Source organism: Aptenodytes forsteri, unplaced genomic scaffold (assembly GCF_000699145.1).
Source record: "Aptenodytes forsteri isolate BGI_AS27 unplaced genomic scaffold, ASM69914v1 Scaffold114, whole genome shotgun sequence".
NCBI classification, from domain to species: domain Eukaryota; kingdom Metazoa; phylum Chordata; class Aves; order Sphenisciformes; family Spheniscidae; genus Aptenodytes; species Aptenodytes forsteri.
In genome coordinates this window covers 4,397,015-4,423,610 of record NW_008795364.1, presented here as the reverse complement: position 1 = coordinate 4,423,610, position 26,596 = coordinate 4,397,015, and the positions used below count along the sequence as shown (strand labels likewise).

The following is a 26,596-nucleotide window of genomic DNA, read 5'->3' as shown; positions in this document are numbered from 1 at the left end:
CCTGAGGAGGGGAAGTGGAGAGGGAGGTGCTCATCTCTTCTCCCTGGGATCCAGTGACAGGACGCATGGGAATGGTTCAAATCTGCACCAGGGGAGGTTTAGACTGGACATGAGGAAGCATTTCTTTACCGAGAGGGTGGTCAAACACTGGAACAGGCTTCCTAAGAGGTGGTCGATGCCCCAAGCCTGTCAGTGTTTAAGAGGCATTTGGACATGCTTTAACTTTTGGTCAGCCCTGAATTGGCCAGGTAGTTGGACTAGATGATCGTTGTAGGTCCCTTCCAACTGAAATATTCTATTCTATTCTGTTCTGTTCTATTCTATTCTATTTCTGGATTTGCGTTAGTATAGCCAGATCAGGTGGACATCCTAAAAATCACCTTGCTTTCCATGAAGTATAAATGCTCCTCTGAATTATCTGGATGTTTCTGCAAGTTTGTAGATGTCATATACAAAATCTGTCTTTTGGAAATTTGCTTTTTTATCCAAGATCAGATATTTGCTTACAGTTATTTTAATACATATTAATCTTAAACCGTTCTTCCTATATGGAAAATCTTATTCTGCAGAGTCCCATTGAATAATGGTATAGGAATGTTGCTTGACAGAGATTCCTACCCTTAATGTAATTAATTAGACATCAGATTTTTTGGATGCAGTTTTTAGTTTCTGCATTATATACTGCAAACACATGGACATCTTTCTGAAGGTATTAAATATTCCACAAGTAGCATCATGTTTCACTTCCTTTTTAAAAATTATTTTCTGAAGTTGCCAGAATATTAAGTTTGACATCTTGCTCTTTCTGAAAAGTATTATTAAAGTAATTTCTTGAAATTTTGACTGCTGTTTCACTGAAATGCAACTATTTCATGGGAAAGCATAACCTTAGGTGACTTCTTAATGTAAAAGGTGGACATCTTTCAGTCAAAATGGACTATTTTGTTGAAACTTTGTAGTTCTCCTTTAATTTACATGTAACTTGTATTTTGTGTAAGTTTTAATATTTAGTCATATTTTCATGGTTAGCATAAAAAAGTTCAATATTTACTAATAATTTTGTACTGAAGCTGCTGTAGTGTTTGCAAGGTCAAATTATTTTTTTCATTTTCCTGTCACCATAACTTTCAAGATTTCAGATTTTTTTTTTTTTGTACTTCCTTTAGTATGACCCCTTGCTAGCACAACACACGTAGCCCCAGAGAGATTGTACTCTGTTGTGCTGAAAGCCTAGGAAGAGCATTCACAGGCTTTCAAAAACGTGACACGGTAAATGAGAATAGCGTAAGCTCTTAGGGAGGAGAGTGACAGAGCTGCTGTGTAGAGGCCTGTTGGCCCAATTCATCTCCTGTTGGACTCAACAGGAGACCTTTGATTATGTTTTCTATGCCAAATGTAAGCCCTTTTAATCATTTAAATCCATTTTAAAAATACATGAATTCTCATTGATTCTCTATCTAGACATTTCTTGTTGATTTTCCTAGACAGATTGCTACAGAATTGGGGATGAGCAGGAAAACCACCTCTCTAATTGTTCATAAGAATTACACTTTTGGCATTTAATGAATATGATGATTAAATTAGATCAACAAAAAGAAGCAACACACGTAAGCAAGAAACCATAGTTGATTTACCAGTAGACAGATAACTATGGAAAACTTCCTCCCCGCAAGCCTTGACTGCATGTAAGTATACATTCTAGATGTAAGAACTTCATGCAGCTGTAACTCTTCCTGTTCTCTGTTACCAGGTGGTAGGTTTACAATGAGTTTTACACACAGAGATGCAAGGCGCAATTTTAAATTTTAGTGAGGACTAAATGCTGTGGTGTGGCTAACCAGAACTTGATAAAGGACTTGGCATGCAAAATGTTTTAAATAATAGGATATAATGAAGCCGATTTTATCTTAAATAACATGATTGCATTTCCAAGAAGGTTGAGCACCTTCATCATTTTCTTGTTTGTATTCTTTAAACCGTGTTGCTTATGTAAGTTCACAACAGAGCACAGGTAAATATTATTAATGGAATTGATGGAAAACTGTAACTCCAGCCAAGAAGACATCTGAATGTGTTCAGCTTCTATACAAAATGTGAATCAAACTGTGCTATGCTTCTCTCATTAAAGGAGAATGGTCTCCTAAGTTGTTAGTGTGCCAGTTTGTAGTAGTCATCCTAAATATTTTCTGTAAATCCTTCTATTACAGAATAAAGTATATGAAGATTAATGTCCACAGTATGAACACACCTGCAGTCTTCATTTATATGAAATATGTATAGGAATGTAGATGTATTCATTTTGTGTTCCCTAAAATTTTCTCTAATACCTGCATGCTATTAACATCGTCACCAAATTTTTAATGTGATAGTATGCATACCTCAGTGGATGTGCTACCTTTTAAGATTAACTATATGAAATTTTCAGAAATTCAGATTATTTGATGAATCAAACTTACAGTATAACTACGGTTAAAGTATAGCAAATACGGGTTTTATTTCAGTTCTCCATGTGCAGGAAAATGTAAATTAACACATACTTCTCCCATGCAGGGAGTACTGAATAAGTTCTCATTTAATCTCCCTTCCTGTCTGATGAACACAAATCTTGGCAATCAGAACTGTGAGTCAAAGATAAAGGAAGATTTCTTATCCTAGCCCGGTTTATTTAAATTATGAGCTAAAGGAGGGAATGTGAATCTTGAAGAGATCATTTTGTAGTTAATGAAGCAGTTATAACAGCCAATGAGATCTACCTTCAGCTATTTAAATGGCTGCAGGAATGTTAAAAATTTACATGATCATAAGAATTATCAGCAGAACATCTTATTTAAGTAAACTTTTCTTATCTCTGCTGCTTTCCCAAGTTAAAGATTAATAATCCATTAATTTAACATTTCTGAAACTTTTTTTTCCTCAGGTACACAAAGAATTTAACAAGGAAAGCCCAACCGTCGTTAAATACCATGTGGGGTTCATTCAGATACTTTTTAATCTATAGTGGCATATTGAAAAGGTGTGAAAATACTTGACAAGTCTATCAAATTTGCTCTTGCGTGGGTGTCCTGAAGGGGGTGGAGGAAGAGTAGTATTCGCTCACCATATTTATGTCCACAAATTGCACTGTCAACACATTTTCAAGGTGCAAATAAGATGTATGAAAAGGAAAACCGTATACGCACAAACGAGAAGGAGAGTATGCCACTAGTGAGTTTTTTCATGGAATTACTGACCGAACAATATCTAAGCCATAGGGATGGATGCAGCATATTGCATGACGAATATTTTTTCCTCGAACTTAAATTGAGAACTCTTTCTTCCTCTGAGCCTACTGGAGATCGAAGCCTGTAGCTAATATCCAGAGTAACAGAGGCGTGGGACCCCGTGTCTTGTGACAGGTTAATTTTTCGATCCGCATGGTCCTGTGTGTAAGCCCTGTCTTACATCCTTTGCCTTTGAATTCTGGCTGGCCGAACAGCATCTCAGGCAGTGACCTGGCAAATAGACTGATCAGTGTGCACCGTCAGAGGGTGAGCAATAGCTACGATACTGTATTCCTAACTATTTCTGATTTCGCTGACCGATTTGCCCTGCCTTGCTGTCAGCATGTCTGTAGACTTAACTGTACAGGAAGTAAAAATAGAAGCCATGTCTCCTCCTCACCTTTTCTCTGCGCTGTGCTGAGGTGCGTATGGATTACAGCTACAGATTAAAGTTTAGAAAACATCAGAAAAACACGATGTTACAGAAAGCATCAGCATATCAACTCAGGGAACTTGTGATGGCTTTACTGTTTCAGGGCTCCTTGTGATTCAAAAAGTCTTGGAGTGATGCTGTCCTCAGAATAAATAATGTGGATCTTAACTTTTTTTGTAATAATAGCTGATTAATCACTTAATTTCAAACTGATAACTTTCCAGACATGCACTGCTTTTTTGAAATGTTAATATGAGATTATTTACACTGGTTTTGTGCCTGTTCAGTTTTCATTGAAAACCTAAATACATGACAAATTCTCTAATCCAAAGTTTTCATTTAGGGAAGAGGCCAAAACCCAAATGTTCAACCCAGCTGTCTTCATTTCACAAGCAGAGGAGTAGCAGGTTGTAAGCCTGCTTCTGTGGTCCAGGCTGTGCATGGTGCTGTAACCAGAAGTGTTCAGCCAAATTCTTGCCCCTGAGACTCCGAGAACATGGGAGTTGTTGTAGTCACAATAGTCTAAAATGCAGGTGAGGCAAGGCTCATAAGTTGCAGTAACCTAATTTATTGGACCAACCGCTACAGCTGGGAAATCTGTTTACCTCTCTTTATAAAACTTGCCTTACAAGGTTTAGACACCATTAAATCATGCAGCGTTTGCTGGCGCTCCACTGAAAATGAATAGACATCCAGACACTTCTTCTTCTTGCCCATTTCTCCTTAAGCCAAAACCAGAATTCTAACAAGGTTTAATTTCTACAGAATAGCCTTCCTGTAGGGATGAAATTCGGTTCTTAAATTTAAAACAATGCCCGGTATAACTTCATTTTTACTGGAACATATAGTTATCAATTGCAACAGAGGCTTTCTGGCTTCATGTACCACAGTGATTTGACATCCCATGGTGATATAATTACTATATGCATTACAGATCTGCAGGAAAAAAAGAAAGCAATGACAGTACCATTTGTCTGATTTCCATAGGGGAAAATATCTTTGGCATCTGTTTCTGTCTGCAGAAAAAAAAGAAAAAAAAAACCACTTTTCTGACAGTCTTTGCATGACATTAAGCTAAACTGCACAGTGAAAGTAAGATAATCTCCTTTATAATATACCTTTGAATAAACCCTAATCCTAAAAGGAAGAAAAAAATACAGTTAGCAGTATCATTTTACAACTACGGGGGGTTTTTATGTCAATATACCTAGTGTAAGTGAACATTGTCTAGGTTAGTGATTGATTTTTAGACAGCATCTTACACTCAAAGATGAACTTGATTCTGCAACCTCAGGCAACTAAAATTCAGCGAGGCATGGTGTCTATTGTGTTTTCTCTATTTGTTTAATAATGTACATATCTAGACAGCCCCAATCAGGTCTGGAAGTTGAGGTCCCTGCTGGGTCTTCTTGCAGTCTGTAGGCAGATCCGAGAAGACAGTGTTACCTTGTTCTATTTCCAACATTCTGTCTTAATAGTTTTATTTCAATTACTTCCCTGATTGTGGGGAAAATATAGTCAACAAAGTGATAAAACCTTGAATCCTTTTCATCCTGACAATTTGATTACCGTTTAAAATGAGAATTTCTTTATGACTGAAAAGTTCAAAGTTTGTCTTTTCCCTTTTAGCATTGCCTTATAGCAGCATCCTGAGAGAGTAAGACCTTCTTGGCATATATGAGATGCATCAGTAATAATCCTGTTTGCAGAAATCCTGCATTGATAGAAAATGTTGACATTCAAACTAAGAACTAGTGACAGTTTTGCAGGCTTTTTTTATAAATTACATTTTTAAGATCTTCCTTGTAAGATTATCCCAGTGAAATGTTGACTCATTATTCTGTTTTCACTCCATTGTTTTTCTGGTTTTGTTTTGCAATCCCCTGATTATACTTGACTCTTAAGAAAAGCTTTAGAGAATGCCCTGTATTTGCAGTGTGAATTATGATTGTGCCAGTGTGCATAACAATTACATTATAAATATTTCCTCAGCCATTTGATAAAGACTCAAATTAAGAAAAATAATTACCAGTACAATTACAATTGTATATAATTACACTATATTCAATTTAGTTTATCTCTAACCTCCTCTTGCCACAATGTGTTCGTTGTTGAAGAATGAGATTTTAGCTGACTGCATTGGATGTAAACATGGATTTTTCTGTCTTTTATGACCTATTTTGCTTAAATGAAGAGTTTTATCAGCATGTTTTCTCACTGGAAAATAATGCAGTTTAGCTGGTTCAACCAGCCTCCCAGATGAAGATTTTTTTTTCCTAACGTGGACTTTATCTTCGGTTAGGTTAGAGAGACTGTTTGCTCCTAACAATGCTACTTCCTTAAATAGAAATATAAATTATCTATACCTGGGCAAACATAGTTAATTTGTATTTATACAGTAAGAGAGATGTATGACGCTGGATTTTTTTCCTAACTCAGAAATTGGCTAAACGCAGCAGACGCTTTCCCAGAGAAGCACAAAGTCTTCCAGAACATTGAGTGAGGACCCAGTGTCTCCGAGACGGAGCAGTGCAAATTCATGGCACTTATTTAGCATAAATATTAGCCGTGGGCTAATCAGTCTGCATCAAAACACCCCAGGAGGTAGAACAGCTAAGATGTGCTAGCTTGCTTTGTTTGCTTAGAGCAAGTACGTATGTACCTGCTATTCTCAAGAACGGCACCTATACTGTCTTGCTTTGGAAGGATTCATCAGCCCTTTATAAAAAGCAAAGGAGAACAAGTGATCTAGAAAAGAAAGGGCTGTTTATTTTGCATCTTACAAATTACAAAATGCTCTGTGGTGCTCCATTGCTGCTTCTTCTGACCTGAAGTACTCAGCAAGACCATGTTATCTGGTCACTTGCCTCTCAAATGGTACAGTTTTGCTGACCAGGAGGAGCTACGTACAGCATAGTCTGTATGGCAGTATTGTTGTTTATAACGGATTTTATTTGGTATCTTCTTTAGGTTGCCTTCAAATAGTCCCTTGATACTTTAAAGCAATCCTTGCATGTTAAACAGTCACATTAATTGTGCTTTTCAGAGACCCTAAGACTAAATATTTTCTCTTTCTCTATTTGCTTTAGGGAATTCTTGTCCTATTCCAGATGAAATCCTGATTTTAGACAGTCTCTCTGTGCAGCTTTGTGTCTTAGATATACGTAATGCTGATTAATTGCAGTTCTTTATTCAGTATGCAATCTGCTAGTGTACTTTTGACTCCACAAAGGAGTAACAGCCTATGATTAAAGGAAATTCTTAGGATTTGAGAGATCTGGATCACCTTTCTTTCTCAAGTTCCATAGAATTTTTATTTGTTTGAATTTAGGATAAGCATCTTCACTGTTTAACAAAGTTTTTGAAGTGGCTGCAGCTTTTATTTCCCCATCCTGCGTTAAACTCTGAAATCTAACATTGACGTTAGTTGGCAGAACAGTAGCAAGCTATTCCCAGCACCTGAAAACAGAACCCATAATATCTCAAAATGGGAACCGCAGCTCTTTTCTTTTTAAGCTCCAGTTCACCTTCATGAAGCAGGAGAGGAGTATTTATCTTCTGTATGTGGGCTCTGCAAAAAGGTCAGTCAGAGCTGCACTAAGATTTGGTTTTACATAGTGACTGAGGAAAACATGCAAACGAGAATAGTAAACTTACAGTTGCATTTAGGTTACTGTACATTGCTTGTATTTCATTATCATCTCTTTATGGGAATGTCCATGGTAGGACATGAGGTATTAATTTATAACCTGTTAACTGTAGTTAGCAGCGTTGAGCTGACCTACTGTGCAGAGTGGTGCAAGGTAGCTGGCTGAGTTGAATGCTTGAACGTGTTCCTGAGCAGGTGCTTGTGAGCAATTGTTTGGAAAGTGTCCAATTTACTCTAATCAGGATAAACATTGAGGACGTATGTCTCACAGGTATATAGGAAAGACATTTGAAACGACTCAAGTCACATTTCTCCACATCAATGGATGGTTTGCAAGGATTTAGCTTGGTCATAAACTGAACCAAGTGCCATGTTTCTGCCCGAAAGCAGGGAAGGAAGTCAAGATGACTCCCTTAATATTAATGAAAACCTTAATTTTTTTTTTTTTAATTAAAAATAGTAGCTTCAATCTTTTTGAGGAAAAAGTGCAAGCAAAGGCAGCATAGCAGGTTGCTTGGCAGCTATTGAGACCAAGGGAAAGTGCAAGATCTAAAGGACAGAGAACTTGCATATAGGCACCAGTACTCCAAAAGGACGTCCTGTGGTGGGAGCTGGCATTGTGTATCCCTGCCAGTCTCTCCAGAAAACCCCTCAGGCGCTATCTCCCTCTGTGGACACGGGTGCCATAAGCAGAAGCAAACAGCACAGTGCTCTTTCTCAGCCTACCTGCACAAACACTCTACTTGGTGACATCTACCTGCTAGGTGAGGAAGGAGGTAAGGGAGAAAGAGGCACAAATTCTGATTACTGTCCTTGATAAATTTGCCTATAGAGCTTGCTGCTGCTAGCAGGGGTGTCATTAGAACAATTCAAAAGCTCTGGGGCTCACCTTTAAATTAGTAGCCAGACTCTCCAGGCCTGGGGCCAAGTGCTTCTGGAGAGTCAAATTTTACCAGGATCTCTCTGGCTAATCAATATCCAACTCTATGGATAATCAATATTATCTTCAGTCTATTCCATCATTTGCATTTGTTATTATGGTGACAGAAGGTGGTAAAAAATGCTGATTCTTTTTGCATAGCTTAAAATTTTCCAAGCTTTTTGTGATGATGGATGTGCCAATATCAGATGTTGTACCTCTCGAAAATCTTCCACTTACCTCACTAATGTATTCTGTTTTTCTCAAAGGAGCCTTTGAAATGGCTCCAGTGAGTTTGAACACCAGAATTTTAATAGATGGTATGATAGCTAATTGAACAAAAATATTAGACAAGTTCTATTAAGCATGGTATCTGCGGAACTGAATTCCAATAACACATGTAGCTTTAAAAACTGTAGTAAATGCAAAACTGCATTAGGCAAAATGTTCTTGACAGTGTATTATCAGGTATATCCCTTCTCCAAAAAATATACAAAGTTAGACACAAAATACCCCGAAAAGAACTAGTTTGCTAGACACCCTAAAATCTAGAGACTATGCTTGTTATGAAAACACAGATGATCAGTTATTTTAATAGGTTGCAACTGAAAAGGAATTGCAGATAGGGTGTTTCTGCAGTTCAGACATAGCAACAAGATGTTAGTAATATTTACTTACAGGTTTATACTAAAGCAATGATGTTTTAGAATTGTTTCTACAAGAATGGCAGAACTCAATGAAAAATTACGTGTATTTTATGTCTCATTTGAGCTGTAAGCACTTTTAGTATTTGGTTTGTTTTCAGAAGAACTTGTGGAGAACTGTGCTTTTTAATCAGAGGCTAGAATCGTGTCCCTAAAGTATATTTGAGTTTAGGAGGATGGAATTACAACATGTTAGTAAATTGTACATGGCATGTCATATGTGCATAGAATGCTATGGCACAGTGAGAAATTACAGCAAAAGAAACAAATTCCATTGTGAAGTTTGAACTTTAAATATGAGTTTTCAGCATGTCACAACTTGAAAACAATATCCCAAAATGAACTGATTTACTTCTACAATTGATATACTTGTACAATTTCTCTTAAACTAGACCTTGCATCTAGGCTTACACCGAGCATTAAAACTTTTTCTTTTTAACCACGCTAACTAGAAAAATAATGAACATAATCTTTCTTGTTTCCCTCCATGCCTGATATTTTCCTGGTAAAGACATACAGCAATAGGTTATCTTTGTTTCGTTGTCACAGGCAACGCATGTAAAACCATCACTTTCCTTTCAGATCTGAGGTCACTGGGAGCAGCTCTGTGCTGTGCTGGGACACAGCTCCTCAGGGCAAACTTGCACATTCGTTGCAGAAGGCGGCCTAAGGCCAGCGACAGGATTCACAAGCATACACGTGAATACTCAACGGGGACCCCTGAGAGTAGAAAATTCTTTAGAACCAAGTCTGAGGTGAAAACAAAATTAATTTAGTGGCTACAAATCTTTTGTGTGTATGTACATGTTTAAAAGGAAAATATCTTTTCAGAAATTGTATCAGAAAGAACAAAGACTGTTTTTTTCCTCATATGGTTAAGCTGCCCTATTAATGTCAATTTTTAATTTTATCCTTTGGATTTTTCATTAACTTTACAACATGTCTAGATTATTTAATTATTATATTTCAGCTTGTAGATGACATAAGATTTAAGAGCTTTTGCTGGGCTCTCGCAACTTGTCGCTACATTTTGCCTGAAGCTGCTTTTGTATAAAATAATCTTCCCATAGTTAACATTTAGGATACTCTGCAGAGCATCTTAAGAAGACTTAAATGCTAAATAACTGTCACATAGTAAGTCTTAGTATTATTGCACTAAATTACATTGTAAGCAGTGTGATAAACAACATCATAATACTTTGACACATTCGTCATTAATTGTAACTGAAATCTAATCTCCAACTGGATTTTTTCCAGCAATTATATCCAGTAAAGCAAACATTAACTTATATGGGGAAGAGAGAGTGGAGGAAAGAAGTCTTCCAAAAGTATAGCTGATATATCAAAATACTGAATGGTCTGACAAGTCTTAGTAGGTTTTATATGGGGTTTTCCATGTATATTAAGAGATTATAATATCTGAAATATATTTGGAATTCATTATGTGAACAATTGTTTTGAATGCCAAACTTTGCAGTGACCTACTGGTTGTGTCATTTTAAGGTGGCATGTGAGACTGCTCTATGAAATCTCAGATTTCTCCTCTCTGCCATAGAAGACTAGTATTGAACTAAATTTAAAATCATGGATTCCTTCAACCACCAAAATACTGGATGGGTGGTATTTTAGGCTTCATACTACTACGCTTCCTGTATTTCCCTAAAAACTGTATACGGTATTTGTGAATGGCAACTCCGTGTACCTTTTCCCTCCAAATACATATTTGTTTTCCACTGGGGAACTTCCTGCTGTCGGGGAGCTCCCAGTCTGTTAATGCAAACTATTTTCCTTTGTACTGGGAAATTCGAGAGTCTGGCAGCCAAGCTGTGGGCGACAATGCTGTGTGCTGCTTACCATCACGCTGCGATACAACACCGCAGCACCCTTTTGGCTGCGTCAGAGCCTATGTCAACTCAATGACTGTAAATGTTCTTTTTGCTTTGCTAGCTTCCTACAACTCTGTTATTGCCAAGTACTTCATTACTTTTATAGTACTAAACATACTTTCAAGTGCGATTGCACTTTCCTCCGTATATTATTATGAATTCCCTGCATGCAGAGCTGCCTGCTTTCTGCCTTACTTAGTTCTCTCCAGTGGTTAGCAAGTCTAAGGAGAGAGTATTATATTTGGAGCAACCTCAGCTGGTTCTTCTTTGTATATTTCTACTCATGCCAGACATCTTCACTGCCTATTTTACAAACCTCAGTTAGCTGGCTGCATGTCCCTGAAGTATCTATGTACCATACCTGAAACATCAAAGTAGTGGAAGAGCAAGTGGTTTCATTTCAGCCCTGGTTAGTCTTCAGTTGGTAAACTATGAGAAACTCTACTCTGGTGGGCTTTTCACAGACAACATACCTATTTTTTCTGTAGTGGGGGATGCAATTCTGTGAAACCTGCATACAACCATTTTGTCTTATACTTACTGTTACGCTCTCCGTAGCATATACAAAAACTCAATATATTTCCAACCAGGAGGATTATACACTCATTGAGAGCTGAATTTTGAAAGTACTTTTATTGATAAGAGAGAATAGATGACTTACTGTATTGGTGCATGTTGAGTTTTTCAAGTGAGTGTTTTATATTACTATGTCACTGTACAATTTTCCTTTCTTGATGATTCTTTTGTGTCTGGTATGATTGAGGCAGAGAGAATTTCTGTACTTTTACGTGAAAAAAACATTCATGGAGGTGGGTATTTTCATTTTTACTGTGTTAACATCATCTTATAAAATCATACAGCTGTCAAGATCACCTTTTACTTCCATGACAATTAATCTAAATAAAATTACCTTTCTGTTCCTCACCACCATCACCAGAGACCCTCCTTACTGGAAGCATACGGAACTAGTCAATATGCCATACTGTCAGGCTGGTAGAACATGCATGCAAATTTATAAGAAAAAAGCTGTTAGTAAGGGCATTTCTTTTGCTCTTGTCTCAGTAGTCTCTTTATACAACTGATGTTGCGCAAGACAGTGCCACCTTAATTGGGTGTGAAACGGAACGGACTTGGTCAGAGGAAAATCAAGAGGGATGACTCCAGGGTTTTCAGAGGTTCCCAAAGTTACAAACTTCTGTATTTATGTAATTTTTATATGCAGTTTCATAAAGTGAGAGGAGTTGTTATTTTGGCATTTCCATTTATTGGATTCTTAGGAAGGGCAAAAACCTTCTGGGTCATGTAATCAACCTATTTGCTGTCAAAGACACCCACACTATATAATCCCTTCTTTATATTGAGCCTGTGTGCAGAATGAGGGGGAGACCTTTGGCACAGGGGAGGGAGGGCATGTTGGTTTTGGTTTGTTCCTGTTACTCGTGTTGTAAAATTGTTCTATAATCTCGTATCTCGGATGGACACAAGACTTCTAATTTGCAGTCTGTATTATCTTGTGGTCAGTTCGGTCATTTATCTGTATTTTGTCCTGTAGCACAAACAGCTCTTTTTCCTCCCTGGTTATTACCCACCTCTTCCATCTCTAGAACTACCAAGAGCAATTCTACTTAGCTTTGAATTTTCATTCTAAGTGAACTGAACACTTTTGTAAGATGGGCTTTCCTTTTCTCTGATCATCATACACAGTATGCCACAGAAAATCTTATCAGACCTTTATTAATGGTGTTAATATTTTTCTGTCTGTAAGTCCTAGCATGTTTTCTTGTCTGTCATGCTGATGGCTGATCTGATCAACTAATAAATCTGATGTTTCAGATGACACTTGCCAGTTCATGGCAGAAGTTAATGTCAGTAATCCCTAACTGCATAATAGGGTTTATGCATGATGATGTACTTATCATACATTATCACATATTATACATTTCATCTTGTTTCTCATTTTAGGGTTTTCAACATTATCTGTTTCTTACTGCACACAATATACAGCCCCATCTTCTGCATTGACAATCTCCAGATTTCACTTCAGCAGCCTGTTTTATCTTCACATTCCTACCTTTTATGCCAGGATCATTACTGAGACTACTAAAAGAGATACTTGTCCCAAAACCAGTGCTTGAGGAACTAATAGGTAACCTTTTCCTAGCTTAATAGTTCCCCTTTCAGCACAATTTCTTAGCCTACTGTAGCACTCTTCTAATAATCCTTATTCTGTAATAGCTTCTCATATGGCACTAGAGGTAATGTTTTACTGAAATTCAGATAAATTAGTTCTGCATTTCCTTTGCCTAGAAAAATAGTGAGCTCTTAAAATGGCAGCCTCTCTGGGCTTGATTTTCCATTGGCACAATCCATGGTGCATTTGAACGTGCTTTTATTTACTCATGTAATTGTCCTTTTATTCAGAACTTGTTTTCAGGACGTACGTAACACTGAGGTCAAGCTAACAGATGTGTTGTTGCTTGGATCACTCTGTTTCCCTTTCTTCAGTAGAAATATTGTGTTTTCTGTTTTCCATTCCTGATTTGACAAATTTGTTTACTGGCCTGTGTTATTGGACTTGGGAGTTTTTCATGCCAATTTCTTACTATTTTGGGACGTAGTTTGTCTGTCTGCCTGTGTTCAAGTACATTAAAACCTTTGAAGTGAGTTTCCACACCAGCTGCAATAACTTCAATTTTCACACTTTCCACACACTTTCAGCCATGAGTCACCCTGTCCTGACCTATGTTTTTCATCAGAGTCCTTGTTAAAATCTGAAGCCAAGTACTCATTTAGTTTTCAGGCCCTTTTTCCTCTTCCAGCTCTTTGCTTATTGAATAACAATCATTGTCCTTTTCTTTTTATTTCTGTTTCCTATTTCATTATATATTATGTGTGTTATTATACATTATTTATATTTTCCTTTGATTTTCTGTAAAGAATAGTTTGCTGTTCAGTTTAATTTGCTTTGTCAGGGCTTGGCTGTTGGGAATTCTCACTTTATCCCTGTGCTTTCTGTCTTTCCAACAGTAGCTTCCTTCGCTGAGCAGCACTTTTTTGGATTTTATGTCAGCTTTTACAAGCAGTGCTAAAATCTCTCTTCAGAGGTATTTTTTAGTGCAGGTTATTGCTGGAGGCTTTCTCTAAAAGTTCATTTTCTCTCTTTTTTCATTCTTTCGGGATGCAAATTCCATGCATTTTTGAACCTCAACTTCAAGTAATTTTAGCTCTCCTCTATATCTAAGTATCTGATTACTTCAGTTTTCCTGACCAAGTAATTTCATTACTATCTCATTTTGCTCTGATCACATTGAAAACCTCATTTGAGGTTGCTTATCTATCTGTGCCATGTAACCTTCTAATCCCTCTGACCAGCGTTTCTATCAGTCAGTCTTCCATCGTGTATTGTACAACTGTAGAAGCCATTTTTCAGATAATTATTTTATTTGTAGCAGGTTTTGTTTAGTTTTGGCTCTGATGTTAAAGAATAACTGAACTCAACCATTTCTGTTATCTTGGTTTTGCTTGTAGGAAATTTAATGTAGTATTTATTTCTGTGAGAGTGATAGAAAAGTATCTGTTGTTACCCAAAAACTTTTTTTCCTGCATAGCTACATAGCTTATAGCAGAATCTCAGCAACTAGTCCTGCTTGTTTTGAGCATCTCACCAAAAAGATTTCAATTCTAAACAGTTTTGTTTTCTTCACTACCATCCCTCTTATATTTCTGTGTTTTCTTTAGCGTGTTTTCTATTTGTGATTATTTTTCTACCACATACTAATGTCAAATGTCCTACAGAGCCTCTAATCCCTCCATTTTGTAGCCCACGTACATTGTCTTAACTTATAAACATCTCTGCTACTTTCACCCACTCATTATCCTGTTTTCTATTTGGATGATAGCTGGGGTGATATTACTTACATAACAAATGCTTCTATGAATATTAAACTTTTTCTTTCTCTGTTGAGGCACATACTCCTAACCTTCTGCTGTTTCTTTACCTTGCGGTCTCCTAGTCTACCTGACTCATGCTCTTTTCTGTCAAAGCAAGGGATAGGAGTCATCTCTCTGTGCTCCCTACTTCAAGCATCAGCAACGCCAGGTAACGCGCCAGAATTTTCCTGAGTCCTTGCAGGAATCGTTAGTTGAAGTGATCCTTTCTTCTGGACTCAGATGACTGGAAGACCTCCAGAAATTCCTTCTGTTACTGACCTTACCAATGCAGGTCCACGACACTTGTGAAAGCTAAAGCAACTACCTTTGTTTATAACATGAGCACATGATATTCCTGGGATCTCCATCACTGCCCTCCTGTTGAAGAGGAGAGGCAATTGCATGGAAGGGATTCTTGGCTTTCTGCAGTATAAGCTGCAGACTACGTAAAACAGTGAGAAATGAGGAGTACTTGCTAATTCAGTATCACTGTTTTGAGTTCAATTTTCTGGAAATTTGGTAACTCCCAATATCCAGACCAAGCTTTGCAAATCAGTCAGAGTAGGTCCTTGGAAAGAAAAGTCACTTACTTCTTCAACTTCCCTGTCGTCATCTTATGAGTGAGATGCTACCAGTTGACCTCACAGGGTGGTGTGAAATCTTAGCAAGCCTCATAACAATGCTGAAAAATGAAGAAAACATTGCAAGAGGTCTGCATATTATAGTAGTTCTGAGGTCCCAAAGTGGAAAGATAGTTTGGTAGGTTTTGCAGTAAAACAGTTGATTGCCAGGATGCACCTGGTTTGGTGTAGCATATCTTACTATGTAATATTTTTTTTCAAGCATGAGAGTGGGGCAGAAAAAATATGGTTTTTTTCCTCGTGAAAGTCTCCGTTGGCTGCACGCCCTAGGCCTAAAAAGGTAGCTGCACCCCCTAGGCCTAAAAACGTTGCATGTATACCTTGGAATGTTTATTAGCTGAAGTCTTCCTTGTATTTGTCTCTTCTCATTCTGCTTTGACGATTTTACTGTTATCACAAAGGTCTCAACATGCAAACTAGCTAATCAGACCTTATTCTGAACCTAAGTTGTTTTATAGCAGTAATTTAATAATGCCAGTCCTGTCAAGCTGCCAGCCTTTCTGGATACACAGGGTGTTGTTGGTACATATATCATACATTAAACTGAATTTAGCTGCTTAGTACTTACTTGTTACTACTTGTAGTTGGCCTATGCCACCAACTACGGGCAGTTCCACATATGTGCACATTTGCATCAGAAGTGAAAGACAACAAGCACTGATAACATTATATTCCTGCTGACAGCTATTAAATATTCGCACACGCATGAAGGCTTCTGACATCCACTTAATACTCATTCCACTTTAAAAAAAAGAAAATGATTTCTTGCTTTTACTCTTCCGATTCTCTCCCCCATCCCATGGGGGGGTGAAGAGTGAGCGAGCGGCTGTGTGGTGCTCAGTTGCCGGCTGAGGTTAAACCACGACATACTTTATCTGAGTCAGTAGTGAGTGGAAAGACGCTAAGAAGTGCCATTTCCCATGAAGACAGCTGCCGTGTGGACGTGTGGTTCAGAGTCCAGCTGGCCTGTGATGCCTTCAACACTTCCCTGTTTTCCAGTGGCAGAAGATCTGGACCTGAAGGTTCACTGTAATTTAGCAAGACCTGGCATCTGGGGAGATTCTGCGCAATCCTGAGCCACGTTGAAGGCAAAATTTGCAAGAAGCACTTCTGTCCCTGTGAGTTTTGGCTTAGATTGTTTTGTAGCTGCATCAGAAAAGTACAGATGGGAACTTTCTCTGTATTTCTTTTTAGTTGGAAAACTAATAGAATAGGCAGTGCTGGAGGAAGATGAAAAGTCTTTTTATTTTTTTAACTTCCTGCCTTCTAGCAAAAATACTCATTTCTGTTGAGAACCCTTACTCCCCTACCTCCTTTTCCTTTTTTGTGGTATCGCTATCATGAGCACATTTTGAGCCACTCTTTTCCTGACAGTACTGACATTTGAAATTCTTTAAGTTAGTTTTCAGGTTGCCATGAAGGAAGAGCAAATCTGCCCCAATGGTGGCTCGACACGGAATGGTTTAACATGACGGGCTTAATAGTGAAGAACCTGTTTTCATTCACAGCTCCCAATGGATTCTGCTAATCTTGGGTATACATTGCCTCTGAAAATTAGGTCTGGAAAGAATTTTTATTGCTAGAGAAAGAAACTTTCTGGATGGGATCAGAGAAGTCTTTTCACCCCCCCCAACTGAGGAAATGAAGTGCTCAGAAGTGTTGCTGGATTCACTTTTATCTGCAGCGGAAATAAGGCTTATGCATTGCAGTAACCCCTGCTCTGACGCACAGACCTTTCTGTAGAATGGAGCCCACCCATTGGAAAGCAATCATAGGGATTTTTCTCTATTATCTGAGGATAAGTTACTGCTAACATTATCCGAGGTCATTGATCTGGGTCTGCCTCACTGGCATACATGATTAGACAGCGGTATTTTTACGTGTGGATTTTGAAGAATAAATTAATGTTCAAGTGGAGCCTTTTCTGTCTGCCAAATTTTAAATTGATTTGTCTTTAGCAGTTGATTACAAAGTTATTCTTTATCCCCTAATGCACCTGTTTAAGGATGAAAGATTGCATCTCAATCTTTGTGAGGAAATAAACAAATCTGTTTATACTGAACATGGACAAATGATTACAGCTGGTCAGATTATTGCTGATTATAATATTTCATTATTATATGAAAAATTTAGCTCCAGAATGTCTTTCATCCTTTCTTTCCTTGTAAGGAGAAAGGCTAAGCCCTAAGAAAGGGCTTTGAATTTTTATTAATGATTCATTACTCATAACTGATCAGTGAACAGTTTATGCAAACACACCTTGCATAATGCTCACTTTAACTGTTACTTAGGGTTATATCTGGATATTACCTTCCTGTGGGAAGCAGAGTTGTGAACCTGTGGATTATTGATATTTAATCATGGGAGAATAATGCATATCAAATTTTAAATACTCAGAAAGATACAGAAATAATTTGCAGTACACTTGCTCACACTGAATTGCACCTTAATGGAGTTCTTGTTGACATTAATAAGTTACAAGTTAAGAAGAATGAGTATAAATAGCAAGCTAACTAGCTGATAGTTGAACATATTATTCTTTGAGGCCAGTTAACCAGCAGGCCTCATGTTCCTGAAGACTTAAATTTAATATACCTCAAGGAAAAATCCCTTTGCGTGATGCAATTTTAAAGAGAAGGATTATTTTGTTTCTCCCCCTCTGCCCCATCAATGCAAAGAAACCACATTGGCCTATTTCGTGAATTTGGAAGAGAACCTTTGGCCAGTGACAAATGCGGTACAGGTTTTTTTGTGACTGGTGGCTCTTCTGGTGGGGAATAAAAAGTAGTTTTATTATTCTTTGACTTTGGAGGATCCATGTAGGGGTTGGTGGGGAGAGTATGTTATCCCTGAGATATAACTTGTTCATTGTTGCATGATTTAAATGCTTATGGCCAAAGCTCTTGTATAAATATTTTTTAAAATATATTGTAAACTATTAATTGTAAAAATGGTATTAGTAGGAGAAATCTAATTTTATGTAAAAATTGCATACAGCTGAAAGTAATTGTGATGCATAGTTGTCAGAAGCATGATTTTTACGGAAAGGCAGAACCCTGAGGAGCTGATAATCTGCTAAATCAGAATTCAGCCCGATTTGAGTAACAGACTCAAGGATTGCTAATCTTTTGGTGCAAAAGGGGGAGAGTTTTCTAGATACAGCTAGTGAGCAAAGTTACCAGTTAGAAGTTCACCAAATTGCATATAAGGGAGAGATGCACAGGGACATTTGAGAAATAAAAATGGATTGATTTATTCATTCAATTTTCTCCTCCACAAGTGGCAGTTGTTTGAGCATTGGATAAGCATTCTCCTTTCATTGTGTGGGAAACAATCATCACTCATGAACGTGTAATGTGCCACTAACAGAGGTAAAAAGGAGTTGCTGAAGTGGTGAGAGTAGATGTCTTATTCAGAGGTCTATAATTTATTACTGCCCTCCTAGCATTTAAATTCTTGGCTTGCTGTAGCATGCTCCTGTGCAGGCAGTTATGCAAAAGTTGGATTATTACAAAAGCATAGTTTAATGGTAGCATACATGCCCATTACAACAGGCTGTCTCCTCATTTTATTCACTTGCTTCAGTGGCATGCACCGTGTTAGACAAAAATACTTAATCCGAAGGGAGTGCGTACCTGAGGTTAGTGTTCTGGGGATCAGATCCTGTTCCAAAGATTTTACTAGTAGAGGATCAAAAAGCCGACAGATAAATGCTTGGTCTTGCATGACGCTGCCTTAAAATTCAGTTGTTGGTGTTAATGTGACCAGGGTTTCACCCAGTTAAGAAGGTGACTAATACAGACAACTGACAATTAGCTAAAAATGAAGAGCATCGTCTGTGGGAGACAAAGCCAGACCGAGGGGAGTGTGTCCTCTGGAGAGCCACAAACACCCTGGAAAGGTACCTGAGAATTTTATCTCAAGAGGAGCTGATAGATGTGCTAAAGAGCAGAACAGGGCCCTAAAGGTTTCATAGGCTGGTAATGATGTATTTTAAGTTAAAGAAAAGCAAAACAAATGTAGCTCCTTTTGCAAATGTTGGGAGTTTGATGTTGGAAAGCAGTGAGACCAATTAAGATCCATTCCCCTGCTAATATCAGAGATGGCAATTACTAACCTAAGAACACAAATGTGACTGAAAACAGTCTGCCCCTACAGCCATAAGCTTGACACTGTATACCCTTGGTGCTATTGTAATTCCAGCAAATGTCAATATAGAATAAACAGGTAAGTGTATAAAATGTAAAAATTAAATTTGCCAAGACAGTTGTTTCATGTGGAGGTGATACGAAATATCTCTAAGAGGTGAAAAATAGGATCTGAATGAACTACTTCTAAATGCATACCAAGAACCTCTCTGTATTGTTGTACTTTTTAATTAGATGAAAATAAATGAATTGGAAAGATGAAAGGAACTCGTGTAACATCTCACTTCAAAGGGCAGCTCCACTCTTGAGGAGTGTTTAAAAAAAAGAAAAAAGAAAAGAAAAGCAGCTTATTCAAGAAATATGCTTTCTCTGTGGATTTGGTTTTGCTTTTACCTGCTTTAGAAACTCAGAAATGACTTCTGCTCATTTGACCTAAATGGAGTTATTACCCCGGTGTAAAGGAGAGTGGAAGCTGGCTGACAGTGACGTTACCCCCCCGGGGTCCTTCATTGCACTTTGCATTGACTCAGCAATGCTCTCAAATGAGCGGGACGATTTTTGGCCTTGTGATGAGATCTTTATCAAAGTTTCAATGCTCTGGGCTGTGTTTGGGACAGAAATTGCACATGTGCAGTGGCTCTGTGTCTGGATTTACTTTGTCTGGGCAAATGAATTGAAAAAAACCAGCTGAATCACTCATCTACTTGCTAAGCAAGTCAGCCTTCCCAGGATCCAGAGGCAGGTGCTCCCACCCAAAATACCTAAAAGCCGTGCCTTGTATACTTTCAATATACAGAATAGCTTACGTTAGGCAAGATATTTCACCACCTCAGCATTGGCTGATTGGTCTTGAGGGCCCTTTTGGACTCCTGACTTAAGTCAGTTCTGTCCAACTCCAGGGTAAGATTTTTGTCTTCCACTAGATTTTACTCATAAGTCCTCTCTTTAAACACGAGTTGTTTGCTTAGCCCCTAAGCACTTTATTTCCAATCGTATCTGTCCAGGCCATGACTCTTGTCATTATATTCCATGTAAGGGTGACCTGGCTAAGGAGAGGATGAATTCGAACTGCCCAAGATGTCACAGTTTGTTTCAGTTGCCCTGAAGTGTGGGATAGTGTGGGCTTTAGAAGTGACATTTGTATGCAGAACCAATTCAACAAGGATTCAGAGAAATACTAGCCTATCTCCCTCCCTAGGAAGATCCTAAAGGTGGGACCTCTCTCTGTAAGCAATAGTTTTCTCTCATGACTCAAAGGAAAAATTGCTGCTTCTAGAAACAGAGGTCTTGTGTGACTTGGAAAAGAAGAGCAACTCATCAGCTTCATAAACCCTTGATAGATTTAGGCAGGCTGCTCTGTTTTTTGTTATGCCATGAGCTGTTTAACCAGTTTTCCAGGTAGCAGGTTGATGTGAAATGCTATCAGCTTTTCACAAACACTATCAGCTAAGCAATTGAGCTCATCCCAGATGTGATTAAGTGGGATCAATTATAATAAGAACTAGATAAGAGAGATAAGCTTGTTGTTTCTTGTGTTGGTATTCTGCAGTATTAGGCTTTCTAAGTAACCTTTATACATCATCAGCTGCAAAACCTTTATTACTTCAGGAAATGGCTTCTAGACCAGCATTCAAATGAACTTCATCCTAAACTGATTATTCTAACACTGGAACTGCCATTGAGTGGGGAAACAATTTATTTGAAGCATCAATTGCATCAAACAGAAAAGGAGCCATTGAAGTCAATGATGTTCTGCAATGTAAGGAGCATGTTTGCTCTCAATCCTAAATACAGCCAAATATTCTGGAAGAGAGCTCTCTGTGTCCCAAGAGGGGAATAGCTACCCTTCATAGCATCATGTTTTGCCGTGGTACTAAGTAAAATTGCTATAGCACTTAAGGCTTAATTTACTAAATATCAGAATTTATAGATTTGCTAAATATCAGAATTTATAGATGATTCCTGTAAATTTTTCTGGGGATAAAGCAAAATTATTAATTCAATAGCTGGAAATATGGGGGAGATGACAGCTTTACATGAAATTGCACATCAGGTGTTCAGTAAATCTGAAGAATATACGTGAGAGCCAAGTGCACTGCAAGTAGTGTAAATACACATATTATAGGTATAACGAAATATTAGTGCTTTCTTTATCAGAAATGGAAAGCTGGTAATGTAGAAATAGAGGGGGCCATATGAACATACAAAATATAAGAGAGGAATGTTGCAAAATAGTCCATATCTAAATTGTAAAAAGAGAGACTTGCCCATATCTTTGAGCAAATATTTTTAGCATTATTTTCAGTTCTTTTATGGCTTCTGGTTCTTGCAATGGAGCTCCCAGCAGACAATTTTTTTGTGATTCAGAAAGAATAACACGGGTCTGACAAAACAATGTAGGATGCATATACTGCCACAACGATTGTGCTGTTCTGGAGCATAATGTTTGATCAAAACCCCACAATTGTGTTTGCTTTCTTTTTTCTGAACGGAAAGAGATTCCTAAGCTCCGGACTATTTCCATGAAAATCTTTAAGATCTTAAACAGTAACATGGTTCATGGATCTCTTCTATTGCTTAGCAATGGATGTACTGCAGTTGTCTGCTTAATTAACAATCACATCTAATGAACAGAAATAATTTTTTTTTCGCTTCCCCTTTTACTATAGGTAAGATTCAGAGGCCTTTGAAGATCTAGGCTGGCACCTTTGCTGCCCTTTCAAGTGCTCTTCCATTCTGATAATGATAAGGTTGTTGAGGGCTGTGCAGTCTTCTCAATGGGCTCCGTGCCAGTGTCTCTGCTCTGGTCTTTAGTTCCCAGTGTTTTATTTGCTTTGCTAGCCATTGCCAGTAACTGAGCAGGGCAGGTCAATTCCCCCTCACAGATCCTTTCTATAATCTCTCCTTGGCAGCCGTGTGGGACCACTTTTCATTTCCTGCATTTCCTGCAGCCCGGGCAAATTTTTAATGTTTTTCTGCATTTAATTCCAAAACCACTGTTAGCCTCTGCCTTATCTCTTCTTCCTCCTCCTCCCCCAGTTTTTCTGGCTTTTTGGATAGAGTATTGCTTCCCTCAGATACTGGTCCACAGGTCTCTGTGAAAATATTCCTGGTGTTGGGTCTCTTTCAAATCACAAGTGGCCATTTTAAATTTCATCACTGACAGCCGGCGAGGTTTCTTACCTGAAATTCAGGAGCAATAGACTTTGCTATTAATTATTACTAGGCAGATTCAGAAACTCCTAAGAAGGATTCTCTGGCCTATTTTGTGTTGAAATATGTGAGCATGAGTGGTCTCTTTAAATATTCCTGGTGTTGGGTCTCTTTCAAATCACAAGTGGCCATTTTAAATTTCATCACTGACAGCCGGCGAGGTTTCTTACCTGAAATTCAGGAGCAATAGACTTTGCTATTAATTATTACTAGGCAGATTCAGAAACTCCTAAGAAGGATTCTCTGGCCTATTTTGTGTTGAAATATGTGAGCATGAGTGGTCTCTTTGGGGCCATTCATCCTTGTAGCAGTCCATCACTGTTCTCTTACCACTTGGTTATAATTATTTCTCCTAAGAAGGATTCTCTGGCCTATTTTGTGTTGAAATATGTGAGCATGAGTGGTCTCTTTTGGGCCATTCATCCTTGTAGCAGTCCATCACTGTTCTCTTACCACTTGGTTTATAATTATTTGCTGCCTCTATCTGACTTCTTTCATCCCACCTGAACATATTACCATGTATACACAATACTCTTGCATTATTCTTTTGTGTGGAACTTTACCAAATATTTTGGAAGCTTTATATGTCCTTCACCTGACAGTATCACTTGCAGTGTTTAAATTATTTGATAACTGTAGAAAAATGAAATAGAAGATAAGCAAGAAAAATCACTGTAGAAGTGAGAGCTATTATACTATTCTATTGAGGTTTATTTTATTAAAGAAAAAGCATTTGAAGTCTGACATTTTTAACCTTTGAGCCTTTTCACAATACGTATTTAATTGTGGCACCAAAAGCTTTTTACATGCATTACGAAAAATTATACATCCAGCAAAAAAAAAGTAATCCCCTATTTTCTTTTCTATTATGTGTGCACGTAAAGTATTTTTGCCCAAGAGTGCCTCTGTTGTGATCCATGTTATCCAGTCATTTTTCAGTGTGGACACCATCAGCCCTTTCTGAGAAAGATTCAAGGAACACCAGGTTACTGGGAAGGTCTCATCCTCATGGTCAGAGTTTAATTTTAAACTTGAACCATGAGATTTGGGGTTGTTGCTGGTGGGTTCATTTCCAGCATTAACTGTTACAGTTTTGGAGATAGCTCCCTCCTTCTTAGAGGGTTGCTGTGACCCCAAGTTCAGCCTTACATGGTAGTGAGTTCTGTACAGTTTCGACTTCGTCAGTTGTCAGCATTATTCTGTGTTCCCCTTTGTGGTGAAGCAAGCTGAATGATCACTCCTTAAAACTTCTTGTGGACTGCGGTACACACAAAACCTAAATAAAACATATTTTGATGCTAGATATGCTGTCCCTTCTGCCCCCTTGAAATTCTCTTGGGCACCACTTCATGAATACATCCCCACCTTGGAGCTGCACCTTCTCCTTCTGAACTGTGGGAATGGCTGCAGTAGTTCATCAAATACGGCATTTTTGTTTCCATCTGGTGTTTCCATTAAAAGATGTTGGTAGGGGATGTACATTTTCCCCCACCCTTGTATAGAGCTCTTGTTATAGGTCAGTTATTTTTAATTTCCAGGAAGAGCACATGGAGGGAGACTTGTTAGTCATCTTCCTCTTTGCTCCAGGTAAGGAAGGTCTCTTCTTGCCTTCTAACTCAACTGTATTAGATGTAATCACGTCGGAGTGGAGGGGCAAACACAAAGTCTCCACCTGTCTCCTCACCTATTCCTGACATCTTCTGACATTGTCAGAAGGTAACTTAGGACCTTGTGACATTAGCTCATAAGACATAACTGTTACCCATTACTCTAAAAATCCAAAACCCACAAGTAGCCCACGCAGGGGAAAATACAACTTTCTCTGTGCAAGCAGCTGTTCATATGAGCCTCTATAGCTTTGAAGAATATGTTTTTGCTTCATAGGACACTACAAGACTGGAAGATGAATCCCTAAGGGAAGAGTTCCCACTCTGCAAGTTAGATTCACTGAATATAAAATAACTCTCAAAATAGATTTAAAGTCTGTACCTTAGCTGCATGATTTGTTTACTGTGCTCATTTGTTCCATTCTTTAGGTTTGAAGACGGCACAGTCTCTTTTCTTGATATCATTGCTCTGAAACATGGATTTGATGTTCTGGAAAAACTCACAGGTCAGTTAACATAACTCTAATACTGAAGAGTGAAGTTCCAGGTTTATACTCAGGGCACAAGTCTGATCATATTTCCTATGGCTGTAGCCTGATTTTTCTTTCTAGATTTGTTATCCATGTTCATCAATGTGAAGATCAGACTTCAGTGTAACTGGTTTATCCAATTCTTGCATATTGGATTATTGCAGCCTGGTTTGGAAAAAACAAAACACGCAGACTGTTCTCCACAAATACACACGCAAGGCTTGAGTACATCGAGCACATTTGCCTCACACTCACAAAAATGCAACAGGAAAATAATAGTAGAAAGTAGCTGAGCTAAATCCTATTGAGACTTGATGCAGTAAGAGTTCCTGCTGTGCGTGAGGACCAGGCAGCTTGACCTGGTGCAGAAAACCCATTTGGTAATACAGATTAAGAGAGGAACCAAAAAAGAGAGTTTAGAGTATACCCCAAAGCTTTTTTTTAAATAGGAAATATAGTCCCACTGTGCAGGTATCTATCTTCAAACAGCGAACTTTCCAGACTATGACTTTTCACAGCAGTTTACTTATGTCTGTACTTTGACACACTTTAGTGGAAAGCAGCAATATGTTGATGGGGTTTTTCTTCTCATTTTGTTCTCTATTTGAATGTAACGTAGTACTGTAAGTCTCATGGAAATTCCCAGAAAAGCACATGGTTGTGAAATTGTAGTGGAGTTCCTGCCTCTCAAGGAAATGAAAGGAGAAAAGACAACAGTCACAGGCTGCAACAAGGGAAATTCTGACTGGGCATAAAGAAACATTTTTTCAGAATGAGGGTGGTCAAACACTGGAGCAAGTGCCCAGAGAGACTGTCAAATCTCCATCCTTGGAAATGTTGAGAATTTGACTGGGCTCGGCCCTGAACAATCTGATCTAGCTTTAAAGTTACTGCTGCTTTGAGCTGGAGGTTGAACTGAATGACCTCAGGAGGTCAAACCTAAATTAGTCTATGATTCTCTAACTACCAAAGGCTAATGCCTCCCTCCAGGCAGAGTATATTATAATACAGGCTGGGGCATATTGAGCTGTGAAGAGTGGAAGACAGACCTTTCCAGTTACTGCTTAGGGCATCTTCGTGTAGTAGACTGACTCTGTGACTATGTGCAGATCTAACTACATTTGAGATTTATAAACAAGCTCACAGCCTGCCATCTTGATCTTGCCTGTGGTTTACGGAATTGAAATTCTCCGGTCACACTAACTCTGAGAAGCTAGCACAAACCTGGCAAAGGTCTCTTCACAGTGGACTTCCCTGGAAAGATCATTTCCATGGCACATTTACTACCATGACTTCATGTCCCCAGGCAAAGGGCGGGTAGCCTGGGATAAGAGGCCAGTGCAGGCTTTCTAGCCTGCTAGGGAGTCTCATGACTTTGAAGCTCTTTTCAGTGGCTCCCACTGTTTGAATATCTTTGAAGCCCTTAACATGGAGCTAACACTAACATCCCAAATAAAACTTTGAGCTCATCTTCAAGCCAGAAGCTCTATGTGAAGGGTGACATTCATGTCATTTACAGCTGTCCAGGTCTCTGGCTGCAGGGAGTGCCTGAGCCTGTCAGCTCTACCGGAGGGCAGCAGAGACACCACCTGTGTGCGGTGTGACCAGGTGGATGATCTGCTCAGCCTGGTGGCAGAGCTGAAGGAGAAGGTGGAAAGGTTGAGGAGTATCCGGGA

At 38.5% G+C, this 26,596-nt stretch overlaps 1 protein-coding gene across 1 annotated transcript in view; it reads left to right on the top strand.

Moving 5' to 3' along the window:
- Positions 1-26,596, top strand: part of MOCOS (molybdenum cofactor sulfurase) — a 211,572-nt gene that overhangs the window by 76,473 nt on the left and 108,503 nt on the right. Inside the window, exon 5 of the mRNA XM_009280211.1 lies at positions 24,820-24,896. Within this exon, the coding sequence (XP_009278486.1) occupies positions 24,820-24,896 (77 nt within the window). The remainder of the gene's footprint in view (positions 1-24,819; positions 24,897-26,596) is intronic.